Raw genomic sequence first — 15,866 nt, forward strand, 5'->3', positions numbered from 1 at the left:
GGCAACTTTTCCGAGATACCTGTTGAAGATATCCTATACTTAGGGGACCGTGGATGGGACTAATAGAGGTCTCCAGTCTCACGATCAGGGCCATGATATTATCAATGGCCATTCCTTCAAAACTGTGAATGTACCACAGATATTTTAACACACTGAACAACACTTTAGAAACTTTGTGTATTTAATGTCACCATTGATACCCTGCTTTTCTGTCCAAATTCCGGGTTGGGAAATTGCTGGAAATTTGGAGGTGAAGCCTGGGGGGGAGGGGGGGAGGATAGCCTACACATCAGGGGAACATATCTCTGTAGTCTGGAGATCAGTTGTAATTCCAGGAGATCTCCCAGTCCTGCCTGTCAGTTAGCAACACTAAGCAGCACACAACAATGTCCTCTTTTATTTTATTCTCAGAACAACCTTGTGAGGTAGGTTAGGCTGAGAGTGTGTGACTGACCCAAGATCACCCAGCAGGTGACCTTTTATGGCAGAGTGGGGAATCATATTCAAGTTGCCCAGAATCAAGTCCAACATCCTACCTACATCACTGCTTCTCAAAGAACCCCGAACTTGGCAAAAAGAGCTTCTTAGCAGCTTGAGAATTCTTTGGCTATACTGAGCGCCTTGATACATTTTGTTTGGGTCTAAGAGCCAAATTTGTTTGAAGCCAAACTTACTTTTTAGGAACTGTTCTCGCATGTATGGATGACCACATTTCCTATTTATTGTTACCACAAAAACTAATATTATCCTCTTTTCACGGTTTCTAATAACTTTGGACTCAGTTGGGTAGCCGTGTTGGTCTGAAGTAGCACAATGAAATCAAATCAGAGTCCAGTCGCACCTTTAAGGCCAACAAAGATTTATTCAAGGTGTGAGCTTTCGAGTGCAGACACTCAGTCTTTATTAGCCTAAGGACTGCTTGGGAAAGTGAACTCTGAGGCATGATAACCCCACCCCAACCACCACCTTCGCCAGGCTCTATTTCCACATCTCTAAGAATTTCCTAACCCAAGTTGGCACCTATAAATATAGGGGCAACCCTGGTTGCTGTGCCATAACAAAAATTGAATCTCTAACCCTGGACTTTCTCAACCAGGGTTTTTTGAAACCTTGGTGTTTCTTGACAGCCCTGGAAGGGTTTCCTGAATGGGTGGGTGCTTATTTTTTATATATTTTTAAAATTTTGTTAAATGTTTATCATGTGATATGACCATATATGGTCCTGTTGTCCTATTTCCCCCCCCCTCCCAGAATGGGCAATGATGGGCCTGGAGGGGGTGGGAAACTTCTGGGGTTTCTCGAAGCTTCAAGAATGTTCCAGGGGCTTCCCTGTGGTAACAAAGTTGGGAAAGGCTGCTCTAACCAGACACAACTATATCTATACACAGAGATAGAGACCAGGTATTAAATATATAGGGTTAGCTAGCAACCCTTGGGAGCATTTAGGAGATGGGGAATGACACTGCAATATCACTTATGGTTTAGTACTTAGAAATGGTCACAGTTCTCTAAGAATTGGCCTGTATCAGTGTTGTTTTACCATAGAAACATGGCATTGCTCCCTGTCCCCGCTTTCTGATTTTGCTTGATTGAAGAGCCCCATCAGGTCCAGAAGTAGGATTCTGGCAAATGGGAAGCTTACTAATGCTCCCATGCCAAGACACATACCTCTTCAGAGTATCAATTTACATTACTTAAGCTACTTCAATGCAGTCTGAATGCTACATTATGCTTTCACATTAATATCCAGCCTGTCCCTGACACTTTTAAGACCAGCAAACTTTTATTCTAGGTCTGAAACCTCTCTGTACCCTACCGAATGCCTGGTGCATTCCTGACTACACTGGGCTTTACTTCAAGTAAGAATCATAAAATGTAAAGCTTCCAGTATTATTTAAAAAATTATTCCAGATGCAGAGCTCACAATAAAGAATCAAAATTGTCAAAAAGCCACTACTCTATCCTAGGCCAAGACTCAGTCCTCTGTGTGCATCCTCATGTGTGAACCAAAAGGAAGTTAACCATTTAAAATATACACAACAAAAACACACACTGGTTCCCAGCAGGTGTCAAAACAACAGTCTGCATGCAGACACTGCAAATCTTCCTCAGCAGCAACTGCATTTTGATGCAAGTCAAGAAAGTCAGGAGAGCGCCTTTTAGCCTGCTAGAGTTTTTCCCACTTAAAAATCCTCTTTAGCCTCTCTAACCAGAGGATTTATATTATATTGGTAATTAGATTTCTATACCACCCTCCCATACAGCTCAGGGCGGTTCACATACAACATTGCAGGGGTTATACATAGAACAGTCTGAACATGTAACAGTGGATCTAAATCAACAGAACTCCAATGGCTTTGGTCAGCAATATTATAACAACAACAACTTAGACAAGCCCCATGGAGGTCAGGCTGGTTCAGGCTATGGAGGGGGTGTTAGAGGGGGGATGTTATTGAATGCACCAAAGCAGCAGCTCAACGGTAGTCAAAGATGTTTGGACAGACTCCACTACCAAATGCTATTCATCTATGGTTTGCAGGGTTTCCGGATCATGGTCTAAATCCTCACCTATCCTGACGGACTAACCAAAATAACAAACCACTGCAATATGCAACTAGCAATGTGCACAAGAGTTCAAAAGTGACTTAGAACAAGCTAAGTATATCCCATAGCTCAACCACCATGTGGTCACACTCCACTCAGGCAGGGCCAAGTGCTCAGACAGAGCTGGAGACCCCAAACTCCCAATTGGGTAGCTTACCACCTCCTCAGATACAGTTTTGGGGCCTATTAAGGACTTTAACAGGTGTCTTAACTATATTCAGAACTAGGAGACCACAAACAGAATAGTAGAGTGACACAGAGAAAGGCACAGGTTACCACATAGCTTGTTCAAGAAACAGACAAGAGTCTTTCAAAAATTGTTTTTATTAAGGTGCACGTAAGTAAATTGATATATTTAGCAGTGCAGAAAATAAGAACATTGTAAATGATTGCTAACTAACACTGTTATACTCACTTAAGGACAAGGAATAGCAAAGTTCATAAGCAAAGTTTCAAAGTCCAGAGTCCAAAGTTTCAGAATGGTCATAGCATACATGTTGCAGGTACAGATAGATGTGACAAGATGGTGCAAAAAAACAGCATAACAAATTGAATTCCTTTATGGATTAATCCCAAGAGGGATTCTCAACACAAAAGCCAATCATGTTCACTTGCCAATTAATTAATAAACCAGTAAGATTCCTGAAGTCAGGTCAGAAGACTCAAAGTACAGCCAATCACAAATCAGGAGCTGGAATGCTGACTTGATTTAGCAAGCCCTAATTCTCAAAACAGTTAATTGGGCACAGCTGTGGCTTGTTAACTTATCTCTGCTAGAGCTCTCTCAGCTAGTCTTCCAAGGCCACAGGTGTGAGCACCTTAGTTGGGGAATAAATAGTTGCACAGGAAAAAAAAAGATATTTTGTAGCCTGGCTTGTAAATTGCAGGCCTGAACCAAAGTGTTAGAAGCAAAAAATATGAAGCTGTTATTTCACTATACAGGCCCCCACCTGGAGGCTGGCAACCTAGCTGCCTGCACATGGAGGATTACTGGGGGATCAGACTCAGCCCTTGAGAGCAGAATCCATGGTGTTCCAGAGGCATTTTGGCCTGGACTGGTTTCATAAAGGGGCAAGAGTGCCACTTTTTCATTTCTAAAATTTTGTTCTCAAGTGTCTCTATTGCATCCCACTGTTTTTTGTGGTACTTGTTTGTTTAATGCTTGTTCTGGGCTGACTTTTACCTTGTCTCACTGGATTTTCCTGTGTGGTACAATAACATCTACTTCTAAAGTGCATTATCCACGTGCTGCTGTGCAGTTGTGTATGCCATGAGTAGACACTCTTTGCCAGGATTTGCAGGGAGAAGCATAAAAGATACATGTTTAAATAGTATTGAACTCTGTAGAACTCAGTTGTAATAAAACATGCTTCAGATTACTGTGTGTGGAGATTTTTTGAATGGTATTAAGATTCTACAAAGAAATATAATTAACCAAAGCATGTTGCTATAAAGTGAACTAGTTAACTATACAGAACAAACTTTGAGTCCAGTAGCACCTTTAAGGCCAACAAAGTTTTATTCATGAGATGAGCTTTCAACACGAAATAAAACTTTGTTGGTTTTAAAGGTGCTACTGGGCTCAAAATTTGTTCTGATGCTTCAGACCAATACGGCTACCCGCTTACATCTACATATACATTATACGCCCTTGACCGTTTATTTCCAGCATCTCGCTAAAAAACCCACCCGATAAAGTCTGAGCAGTTTGGAGACTTCGTTTTTCAAAATGCGCATGTTCCATCTCTTGGGCATGCTCAGTAACAACAATGAAGCCAAAGCGCCCTTTCTTCGCGGTTCATTTGTCAGTGAGAGGGAACGCGGCAGCTTCTGAGTCTGCGCTCCTGCAACACGTCGCCGTGGAATGTTGGTGCTGAGTGGGACAGAACGTAGCCCAGGTTGGTGGCTGCAGGGAGTTTTCTCCCTGGCTTTGGAATGCTTGTTTAGAATGTTGGCGGCTTCAGTGTTCGAATAGCTTAGCCTTGGTTAGGAGGCAGAACTGAACGCCGCCCCAGAAACCTACAAGTCGGTGGGTGTGGGGGAGGGGGGGATGATGTCAAACTTTTTTGCTCTTCTATTTTGCGGTGAAGCTGCGTGAGATCCTCTTGGACCTTGACTTGTCTGGTTAAGGTTGTGGGGCTTCTGAAGTGTCATTAAAATATTTGAGGCAGGCTTTCAAGTCGGATGGGGAAATTTTGATCGCTGATAAGGGGGGGGGGGAGGCCAAATCTAATTAACATAAGCCGAGTTTTCTAATCTTTTAATTCATGCATTTCTGGAGCAATCATGCCTGCTAAGGGGTTGTTAAAACCATCAAAAAATTCCTTTTTAACGGAAGAGATATTGATGAAGTTTGAGTCATGCACTCAAACGTTTTTGTCATGCAGTGTACGTACCTGCCATCTGTGGTCCTGTGTTGTAATGCTAGTGGGTTCTCCTTCTTTGGGAGTTTTTAAGCAGAGGCTAGATAGTCATCTCACAGAGATCTTAATTTTGCAAATTTAGGCAGATGGTGAGTGGGTGCACAGGAAGGGATGTGCCAGTGTTTGTCTCTTGTAGCCCTTCCTTATATATCCAGGGGATTGTTGATCGCCACTGGGATGGTAGGTGAATTTCCTCCAGGCCAGGCTAGATCCTGGGAGGAATCACTTGGGCATGAAATTGAGGCCACTGTGGGTGGGCAGGTAGGTGTGAGTTCCTGCATTGTGCAGGGGTTGGACTAGAGGATGCTGGAGGTCCCTTCCAACTATGATTCTGTGAGTTTAAGGGAAGTCAATTATGGCAATTGAAGTGTTCAAAACATCCCAAAGTATGGGGTGCATATTACAAGCTGTAGAAATGTGCTTGCAAAAGTGTGCCATACTAAAGTACAGGGCTACAAGTAGTAAAGGCAACTTCTTTTCCTACTGCATCCATGCATATTCAGTTTCACTGTGAAATATTCATGCACATCCAGACCAATCATCATTGAGTTTTCTGACAGTCTTCAATATACATGTCTTAAAACATCCCCTATGTTACTACATGAGCTTAACATCTCTGATAACCACGATGGGTTTATCCTACATGCTTTATCCTAATATAGGGACGTTTGCTTTTCATCTGCCCAGGATTTCTACTGTCCCATGTGAATATTGATTCAAGATGGGTAGCTGTGCTGGTTTGAAGCAGGCAGAACCAAGTCTGAGTCCAGTGGCACCTTTAGGACTAATGACATTTTGTTCAAAGTATAAGCTTTCTGTATCCAAAGAAGTATACTTGCACACGAAAGCTCATACCTTGAATGAAACTTTCTTGGTCTTAAAGGTGCCACTGGACTTGGTTTTTCTGTATGAATATTGTTTACATTGTAACCTATTTAATGGGTATCTGCTCTATATTATCATACACTGTTGTTTTCTGTACTGCAGAAACTGAATGGGCTTCAGGTAACAGGTACAGTGATGGCAGAAGAAATCAGAAAGAGGTTTGATTTTCCTAACACCCTTATACAGTCACAGGTGAAGTAACTGTCTGGTTGGTATTTTTTAAAGCCATGTATTACAAGCCTGGGATACTCTGATGAACTCTGTTTTGCCTACACTGGGGTAAATTGTGTTAGTTTCTGAGATGCCACTGGTCTCCTCTTTTGTTTTCTGGAATTATTATGAGGATGCAGAACAAGACCTTTGAACAGAGCATGCTACTATAATAGATGATCTGAGAAAACTGAATCAATCCCCAGCTGTGAAGAGCCTTAAGGGGTGTGTGTGTGTGTGTGTGTGCGCGCGTGCGTGCGTGCGCGTGCGCGCCTGTGTACTCATGTGAGACTTAGCAAAAAGCAAGTCACCAAACCATAAGGCTGCAAGAGAGAAGAAACTGTACAGTTCACATCTGTACCCTTAAATGTACTCTTGTGTCATTGTTCCTTATGATTTTCTGTGAGGCTTTGGAAATAACTGAGAGTTTGAAGCACCAGTTAAGAAAAATACATAGAGGATTTTCCCCCTTTTTATCAGGAAAACTCCCAAAGCAGCTATCTGCAGAATCTCAAAAAGTCCATTTAAAGGCAGGGGGTGGCTTCATGTTGGTTGTTGCTTTTTACTCTGGGCATTTCATAACAAAGAAGCTGCATTTCCTGAAGAAGTCAGGAAAAGCTGTTATTTTCATGAGCTGCTTTTGTTTTTTTCCAGAGGTGACAAGCTGGCTACTGCTGGAAACAGAATACTGGGATAAGTGGACCTTTATTCTGATCCAACAGTGGTCTTACATTCTGATACTTGGTTGCCTTTCCACTTGGTTATGGTGGCCTCTGTCCCCGATCTGCTACATACAGACTATAATAAGAATTACACAATGATGTAAAGCCGTTTCATAACTCAAAAGTGCTTTATCATTTATTCTGATGGTTATGGCATTGTATTGTAAAAGGGCTGCTGGATCATTTTGGCATATGAACATTTTGAAGGTGAAGCTGCTGTAGTGATATAGCTAGTTGGAGTGTGAGAAGATAAAGCAGGGTACAGTTACTGTAAATAAGCAAAGTATATTTTAAAAATGTCAGGTGCTCACAGTATTCCATGTGGTTGGCGGAGCTGTTGTATCCCTGTCTCATGTGTTTTTGACATTTGGCCTGTGGTGAGAATGACCATTGCTGCATATACAGTGGCCACTTTTCATGGCTCTCCTAAAGAGTATCCGAGAGAAGGGTTTAAAGATGCACAACAGAGTTCATCTTCTGAGGCCAGGTGGGTCTGGCCTGAATGGAAGCCTGAATGAGGCCATACAGATAGCAGCAGGATGCGTGATTCGTGTATTTCTTGGTGGTGTTTCTGAATACATCATTCTGTTTGACTCTAGGCAACTGAATGCATACTTTTTTTTATAGGAATGAATGGCGATGTATGGTTCTTGGAATTGCTGTTTTGAGAAGGGGGAGCTGGCCAAAAAAGCTGACAATTAGAAAGAGAAATCAAGCATGAGGGAGGCATAAGGAACAAGCCAACAAGCTTGGCCTTTTTTTGGCTAATGAATAGTAAATACAAGGCCTTCCAGTGTAAAAAGAGGATTTTCCCAGCCTTGAATCATAAGTCCATTGTTTAGTTTGGGTAGAAATTATTGCTTATCTAGTTTGTCCATAGGGTAGGCTCAATCTGTCCATATTTAAGGGTGGTTTTTTTAGCACCTCCAAAATAATTTGGCTGTGAGCATGGTGTTTCATAATGGGTCGTTTGCCAGTGATACATCAATAGCCTGAATTTTCTTTAGTCTCTCCCAGCATCAAGGGCTTGCCCAGCAGCACAGAAGCCCCAAGAGATTGGCTGAGTCAGCAGTATTCTTAGGAATATTTTGTCTTTGTGATTTGCAAAGGATTCCTTGTGAGGTTGCAGAGGATGTTGCAACTATTAGATTATCTATGACAGTGGTCCCCAACCTTTTTATCACCAGGGACCGGTCAACACTTGACAATTTTACTGAGGCCCGAAGGGGGGGGGAGTCTTTTGCCGAGGAATGTCGGCACCGCCTGAGCCCGTTCCACTTGCTTTCCCACCAGCGCCCCTGACTTCCCGCCGCCTGCTTGGGAGGTGCTGCCAGCAGTAGCTGCGCAGTGCCATGCCGAGGGGGAGCCTGGCCATGGCGGCCGCTGGAGAGCACTAAAGGTGAGCCAGTGGCAGAGTGGCAGGGCAGCCCCTGAGGCAGCAGCCAGGAGGGAGGACGAGGAGGAGCCACAGCCCGGTACTGATTGATTCATGGACCGGTACTGGTCTCCGGACGGGGGGTTGGGGACCACTGATCTATGAGGTTATGCCCCAGTATCCCCTATGACAGTGATTTTTCCAGAGCGGGACTCATTCAGTGCTGCTGCTATGTAACAGGAAGCTACATGACAGTGTCTTGTGACAGGAAAAGGGGGAGCCAGAATTATGACCTCATGGATGTCAAGACCGGAACCATGGGCAGCAGGCCAAAAAAGCTAGATATAAGAAATGAAATCAAGTACCACAGTGAGGAACAAACCAATGGCCAGGGCCATGGAAGAATCCTGTCCACCACTGAGTGACCATGCCTTGTGATCCTGCCGCTGTTCTCACCATGTGTGCAAAAAGAGGAAGGGTTCATGGCATCCTTGCAGTCCATGCAGGAGGTTCTTCTAGAAGGCAGCAAAAATTGGCAGCTGTATAAGTCTGGCAGCTCAGCAGGAAAGGTCTCCATGACCCACTGGAGTGGCATGACCTTGTAGCTTGAAGACTGCTTCTCTAAGACACTGTAAGGAATTCTGGAACTCCTGTTGGAACTATATGGTGCTGTCACTCAAGTAGTTTGTGCCATCAGTGATAATGGGCATACCTCCAATTGCCTTTTTAGTGATTTATGTTTTCTGCATAGGCTGTGAGCCACCTTGTTGCTGCTGTGCTGAAAGAAAATGTGTCGTCTGAGAAGATAAGTCAGTCAACAAACCAGGTTTGTCGGTTCGCTCGTCCCCTTTTCTTTTCCTTCCATCACTTTGGGAGTCTGCTTTGCTGTGTTTGCATGATTGATGAATCATGGATGTGCTTTTGTGTGTGATCCTGGGAACGCTAATTCTTTGTAGAGAAAGAACGCTTAGAGTAGAGGACTGTGTTATGATAGCGATGGACAGGCTTGGATCAGTATACACCAGCAAGACTGTAAGAATGCCAAGAAACTTTTCAGGCAGTTCCTCATGCCACTACTGTTCTCTTAAGAAAACAAGATGTTTCAGTTTTATGTATTTCAGAAAGCTTAAATTAACTAGGTACTTTCTTACTAGAGAGGAATGGATCCTTCCCTTGCCCTTGTCCTTCTTTTTAAAATTATGTGGGTTCTATATGATGTTCTACTTCAGTTTTAACTTGGAAAAGGTCTAAAAACAGAGCGGCCAAGTCTAGTGAGGAACAGGGTGGTAGAACTGCCAACCCTGGTTTTGGAGATCCCTGAAGATTGGGGGGGGGGGGCTTGGGGATGACAGGAACATCAGTGGGGTACGGGTTGATTGTGAGGACAGAATGAAGGAGGGGAGGCCGCCATTCATAGGCTTGCCAACTCAGGTTGGAAAAGACCTGCAAGTTTTTTTGGGGGTGGAGTCTGAGGAGGGTGGGGTTTGGGGAGGGGAGGGACTTCAATGGGATATAATGCTATCCAACACACCCTTCAAAGCATCATTTTTCTCTAGGGGAACTGTAGACTGGAGATGAGGATAATTCTGGGGGGAGCCCCCTCACATGAAAGTGGGCGTCCCTAGCTGGAGGCGTAATTGCTGAATCTGCAGTTTTCATAAAAGTTTCCAGTTTGTGTCTCCCTCACTCCTCCTTGTAGATTACCATCACATTTAGGCATTGATTAAATTGTATAGTAGAAAGAAGTTTTGTGCACGGATCAAGATTCCCTTTTGTGCATTTAAAAAATGCCTTACATGTTATGGATTTTCTCTTGAACATCCTCTGAAGAGACGATATACATTTTCTTAATAAATAAATGGGCCTTGTATAACGTTCTAAAGGCTAAAAGAGAAGTATGGAGGTCATTCCATAGAATCAATTGGCAATATTTTTTAAAGACTAGGGCTTCATGACACACTGCATTAAATCCAGTTTAAAGACGTCCTTATCCATGGTTCCTCTATATATTTGTGAAACAGCCTGGGGGGTGGAACGTGTCCGGCTGTCCAAGTTGGAATAGGGCCAATCAGGGCATAGTCAGCAAAGCTGGCTGCACCCTGATTGGCCATGCCCCTGCAGCTCCTTCCCTCTGCAGCTCCTTCCCTCTGCAGGTGCCTGTGTGTGCACACCTGCCTGCGCCTCCCCTCGGTGTGGCGCTGGCTGCATCGGGAGTGAACATCGGGAGTGAACAGCTGCTTTGGACACTGAAGTGCCCAACCCTAGTGGTCACATATATCTACTGTCGCCAACCACTAGAAATGTTGGAGGGGAATCCTTTTATACATTTGTACCGCCATTTTATTATTGTTATTCTAAATATTGTTGGTTTTTAAGTGGATTTTTAAACTAATGTTTTATTATTGGGATATTGTTTTTATAATCTGTGAACCGGCAAATGGTGAGAACGGTGGTATAGAAATATAGTAAATAAATAAATTCCATGCCCAGATGATGATAGGAGCCATGTTTTGATCGATTGATGAATCAGCATTTCTGAGTGCTGCTTGCTCCCTTTTCAATTTCAGACACCTGCATTGAACTTGCTTTGGGAAAAGTGCTGCAGCGACAATGTGGTGGTTCGGTCAGCATGTTGTGAGGCCCTGGTCACACTTACTGCACAAGGTCATGCGGAGTTCAGTTACGTTCTTAATGGAACTCTCAACCTAATTCCTTCTGCCAGGTAATGGTTCTTTGTGTTGTCCCTGCTACAGCCTGTTTGTTTTCCATGTTTCTGGCATATTTATCTTACTAGGTCTTCCTGCAAGCAGAGTACCATGTCCAAGGAGACACTCTGCTGGTTCTGCTAGGAGTATGCGCTGCAGCATGGAAGCATTGTGGCAAAACCTATACTGTGGGGAGAACAGTAAGCCTTGGATAATGCTACCTTTGTAAAGTGCTAACCTTCTCACCTTATATTGGATGTGTGAATTCTCAGAGGCTAGCCTTGACACAGAATTTTCATATCTGCCTTCAGTTCTGTAATCCCTAAACCCCAACACCCGGACTCTCCGTTCTGCTGTCTTTGATATTTGGCAGGTTTTAGACTTCTGTTTCTCTCAAGTGGAGGCCTGGGACTAGGAGAAATGGCCTAGAAATGGCTCTAGAAATTATTCAGAACAGTTGGAATACATGTAATCCAATTGTTGAGGCTCAGAAATCATGATTTTTCAAAGTGCTATATGGGCTTGGAGTTTTTCACATATGAGCCATGGGAGCTCCCTGCTAGTGCTATTTCTAAGGTTTTCTGTGCAAGCATGATGACTTGGGATACTTGGGAAGCAATTAGAATCCAATTTTAATTATTGGGTCTCACTCCCAGGAAAGTGTTTTGAGGGTTGCTACCTTATACTTCATTCGAGGGCAAGAATTCAGCAAGTTGTTCTGACTATAAGAATAACACAGTCTGTTTTTCACAAACCGCTCTGCTCTACGTTCCAAAGGGCTTGTTAGAGATTCAGAGTAAGGCGGTGGTTGGGGTGATGGACCGGGAGGTCCTGAGTTCACATCTTGACTTGACTCTTAAGCGTGACGAATGACTGCAGGCAGTGTATGCCCTCTTGTCTGCCTTATCTTCCTCATGGTGTTTGTGAGACCAGAAGGAAGGAGGGGAAGACCAACCTGGAGGGAAAGCAGGATAATAAAAGTGATTGATAAACCACAGGTAAAAGAACACACCAGACTGGCTCCCAGGTTTAACCCAGAACTTCACTGCTGTAAGGAGAAAAATCATCAAGCCTTTCTTGTCTTGAGTAAATGTTAAAATCCTAACAGGCCAACAGAATTTTCTGTGATTTAAGAATATGTGTTTGACAATTGTAACATTGGGGCATGTCTGTTGGAGATAAATGGAAGCCTTTATACCCTGTATCTCATGTTCTGTGATGGCTGGGGCATGTGAGTGGGGGGTTCAGTGAAAGTAAACAGGTAAAGGGTGAAAAGAAGACCAGCTAAGGTGCAACAGAAACTTAAAGGGTTTCCTACATTTTGCCTAGAGAACACTAACTTGTTTTCTTGCTCAGGGATTGTAATTTGGTTTTCCACCTGTGCTATATTAAGGTGTCATGGTAGTGACCCCAGAACTGGAGTTTCCAGGACTTGTACCATTCAAAACATCTTTTCCACTCCCATTCAGAAAATTGTGTTTGTCTGAATTTTCTCATGTCTAACGTCACTTAGTCCAAAAATTCTCAAGGAATGTGTGCTGTTTTCAGACTTTTTGTCAACCGTGTGGTTTGAGCCTGGATGCTGTGGAATTTGAGTGCAGACTTCAGGTGAATGAGCCACCCTCACCCTGCTGAAGAGACAATGCAGCTATCTAGACTCAGTGCGGGTAGTCTAAATAGGTAGTCACCCCACCCTCCTTTGTATCTGCTATAAACAACAGACGAATGAATTATTGCTGACTAGAAGTGGGTGTTGCAGCTGTCAAGAATCTCTTGGGAGCTCTGCAGAGAAATAGTTTTGATGGTAATATTGTGTTTTCTTAGGAATGTCCATGGCTTGATAAAAACCATTGTAAAGCTGCTGGAAATGGAAGCACAGAAAGTGACCAAAAGTGAGGAGGACCAACTGGGAGAATTGCATGCAATCAGGTATGCTGATCTGAGAAGTTTCAATGCTATTTTGAATGGTGTCAAGATTATTTTTATGTGGCTTTGTGTTTGAGAACTGCATAGAAATGGTTCTGGAGGTAGTAATATACACATCCCAAAGAAATAAAATCATGTGTATGTTGCAAGCATCTACAGAGATTAAGAACTTTTACTTTATCTTGCAAACACTTTGGCTGGCGAATCCCACATACTTAATGAACTCGCTGTACAATGGTGTTGCCTGCACCCACGCTGAAAAATTCAGTGATCCCAGAATGGTGGCCATTGCTCGGCAGGGGTTTGACCTTGTCAATCTGCTGTGCTTTGGTGATGGAGCTGGAGGCATGTGAAGGCTCTGGTTCCAGACAGTATCCGAATTCCTTGCCATTTGAACTTGTGGTTATAGTTGGAATTTTGAGACAGGGTGGTGGGTACAGCCACAAAATGGCCGCTACACCTGTAGTTTACCTTTAGTCACACTGTGAAGGTCCTTCTGCTGTAGTGAGAGCTGTTACCAAAGCAATATTTTAAAAAATCTGCCAATACTTTGGTGCCCACCAAGTATTTTAAGAACGTGGGTGGGGCATTGCAGAAAACATAGAAAACCTCTGTTAGGGGACAGTCGATTTTTCTTGAACTTTAATTCATGTTAAATGATGATGTGCCTATAATGCTGCTTCAGTGTCTAGATAAGGTCCTGCAATCATTTTAGGCATAATTTTAGATCTATCATTGCTCTAGTGGTCAGAGTGTTGGACTACATCATGGAGGAACAGGATTCAAACAGTCTATCTCTGCCTAGAAGATAGTTTATGTATTTTAATGACTGCAACATTTCATGGTTGATGTTGTTGAAGCTTGTCTCCTTAGAGAGTCCATAGTCTGTCAGTGAGGAGGTGAAACCCCTCAATGTCAAAACAGAAAGCGGGAGTGGACAGGGGAAGGAAAGATGGATGAGAAAATAGAGCAGGGACTGTAAGAAGGCTAAAGTATTAAATCCTGCATGCATCAAGCTGCTGAACAAGTTGACAGTGGTACTGTGAACCACAGGAGGTCTCTACTCAGTTCTCATTCTTTGGGAGACCTTAGGCTAGTTACTGTTACCCATCCTTGCAGGGGTGGTATGAAGATAAACTGGCAGAGGGAAGAGCCATGTATTCTTTGCTGAGCCTCTTGAAGGAAGGACAGGCTACAGATCAAATGAATAATGCAAGGAAACGTAGTAGTTTCTATTATCTGGTGAGGAGAACATCTGTTCTGGTATGGCCTGTTGAAATCATCGTCTGTACTGTCAACAAGGTGCAGTTACAGTTCCTGTCTCTCCCAAAGGAGTGCACGAGCATACTTAGTTGTCTACCCCAAACTCTGTGCCTCCCTTGTTCTGGAAGCCTGCCAAAGATTGAGTTTGAACAATGACTGTTTTCCAGAAGTGCTGCAAGGTCTTGTAGGAGCTGGCTTTTAATGGGGTGGGGGTGGAGGAGTGTTGTCACTCAAATTTCCTAGAAACTTGGAAGAAACCACAGGGAGACACACTCTGTGACCATACAGAACGAATGATCTCAGTTTCCAGGCAAGTTCCATGGTGTTTATCTGAAACGATCACCATATTCTGGTGGCTGAAAGGGGTTTTCCCCTGAGGCAAGGAAGGCTGATGACTATGAACGGTATTAGTTTGTTTTTACATGAAGGACAAACAATCACTAATTTTTTTTAAAGGCTGGAAAGCACAAAGTTGCACTTTTATTGTACTGTATCCTGTAACTGGAATTAATTAAGGGAGGGACCGCCTCTCCCAATATGTTCCCCGAAGAGCATTGCACTCTGCAAATACAAATTTGTTGATGATCCCTGGCTTCAAAGAGGTTTGGCTGGCCTTGACCAGAAAGGAAACATTTTCAGCCTTGGCTCCAGCCAGCTGAGATCTGGGCGATGACAGACGTATCAAAGTTCTGAACCGTCTGTAGAATGGCACTCTTCCGCTAGGCCAATGGTGGAGGCTGGAGCAGATCAGAAGTACATGGGCCTCCCTCTTCGCCTCTCTCCCTATATTTTTCCTCGTCTAGGTTCCCTCCCCCCATATATTCCATCATCTGGATAAATTGCCAGCTGGATAGTGGCAGCTGGTGGAAGCTGTAAACGACCCTGAGCAGTTTTTAAATATGAATAAATCTTAGTAGTTAAAGGTACAAAGGGGAGAGCCTTAGTGCAAAGCCTTGGTGACCTTGGGCCATTCACACGCTCTCAGCCTAACCCTCCTCGGGGTTGTTGTGAGGATAAAATGAAGGGGCCAGAATGTTGTAAACCAATTTTGGAGAGAGTAGTACGGTATAATTGAAGGAAGTAAATAAAAGGCTGGGACTAGGCCTCAGGATTCTGATAACGGTCATCTGTGTTGTTCTCAGTATTTATTTTAAAGATGAAAACCATCCTGCTTTTTCAGGCCTTTGGGAATTGTGTTTTGATTTTCTTCTATATTTTGATTATTAAAAAAGCTATTGCTGTGTGGTATGGCTGCTAGTGTTTTTGTAGACACAGGCACGGGTACAAAAATGAGTTCTAAATTTATTAAATTCAGTAGCTGTAAGGCGTCTTCTTTCCTGACTTAATTCAAAGGGTCAGTGATAACCTGTCCTGTCCTTTGTAGCTTGGATCCTGCAGACGTGCAGAAACATTGTTTCCCAATAAGATGCCACCTTTGTCCTGAAAGAGATCTCATGAGAGACATTGTCTGATAGTTTTCTTGCTCTTTTAAAATTGAGAAAGAGTTGTCAGTGGTGGCCCCAACACCCCCCCCCCCCCCGCCTGGAATGGCAGGTCTGAATCCGAGCCAAGAAACCCTTTTGAAACCCTTCCGTTTGAGCCTTCATGGGTCCAGAATAATTTAACTGCTGCTACGTTGGACTTAAACAAAAAAGATATTGAATTGTGATCCGGCTTCTGTACAGCGCTCTAAGCTCTGTAAAATTAATTCAATAATGATTAATCCATGACAGTCTCCATGAATTGATTCCAT

The 15,866-nt window shown here is 43.4% G+C and overlaps 1 protein-coding gene across 4 annotated transcripts in view; it reads left to right on the plus strand.

Moving 5' to 3' along the window:
• Positions 1 to 4,351: 4,351 nt before the first annotated feature.
• The window catches only part of FOCAD (focadhesin), a 214,120-nt gene continuing 202,605 nt past the window's right edge, over positions 4,352 to 15,866 (plus strand). For 3 of the 4 annotated variants that reach the window (XR_013232617.1, XM_077345182.1, XM_077345183.1), the window contains exons 1-5: positions 4,352 to 4,502; positions 6,015 to 6,104; positions 8,971 to 9,045; positions 10,787 to 10,941; positions 12,749 to 12,853. Coding sequence is in view for 2 of the 4 variants with exons in the window: in XM_077345182.1 (XP_077201297.1) it covers positions 6,048 to 6,104; positions 8,971 to 9,045; positions 10,787 to 10,941; positions 12,749 to 12,853 (392 nt within the window). In the remaining 2 variants the exon portion in view is untranslated. Of the gene's footprint in view, positions 4,503 to 4,606; positions 4,634 to 6,014; positions 6,105 to 8,970; positions 9,046 to 10,786; positions 10,942 to 12,748; positions 12,854 to 15,866 lie in introns of those variants that run through there. The other variant, XR_013232618.1, reaches the window with a different exon arrangement.

Source organism: Paroedura picta, chromosome 7 (assembly GCF_049243985.1).
Source record: "Paroedura picta isolate Pp20150507F chromosome 7, Ppicta_v3.0, whole genome shotgun sequence".
In the NCBI taxonomy this organism is placed as follows: Eukaryota; Metazoa; Chordata; class Lepidosauria; order Squamata; family Gekkonidae; genus Paroedura; species Paroedura picta.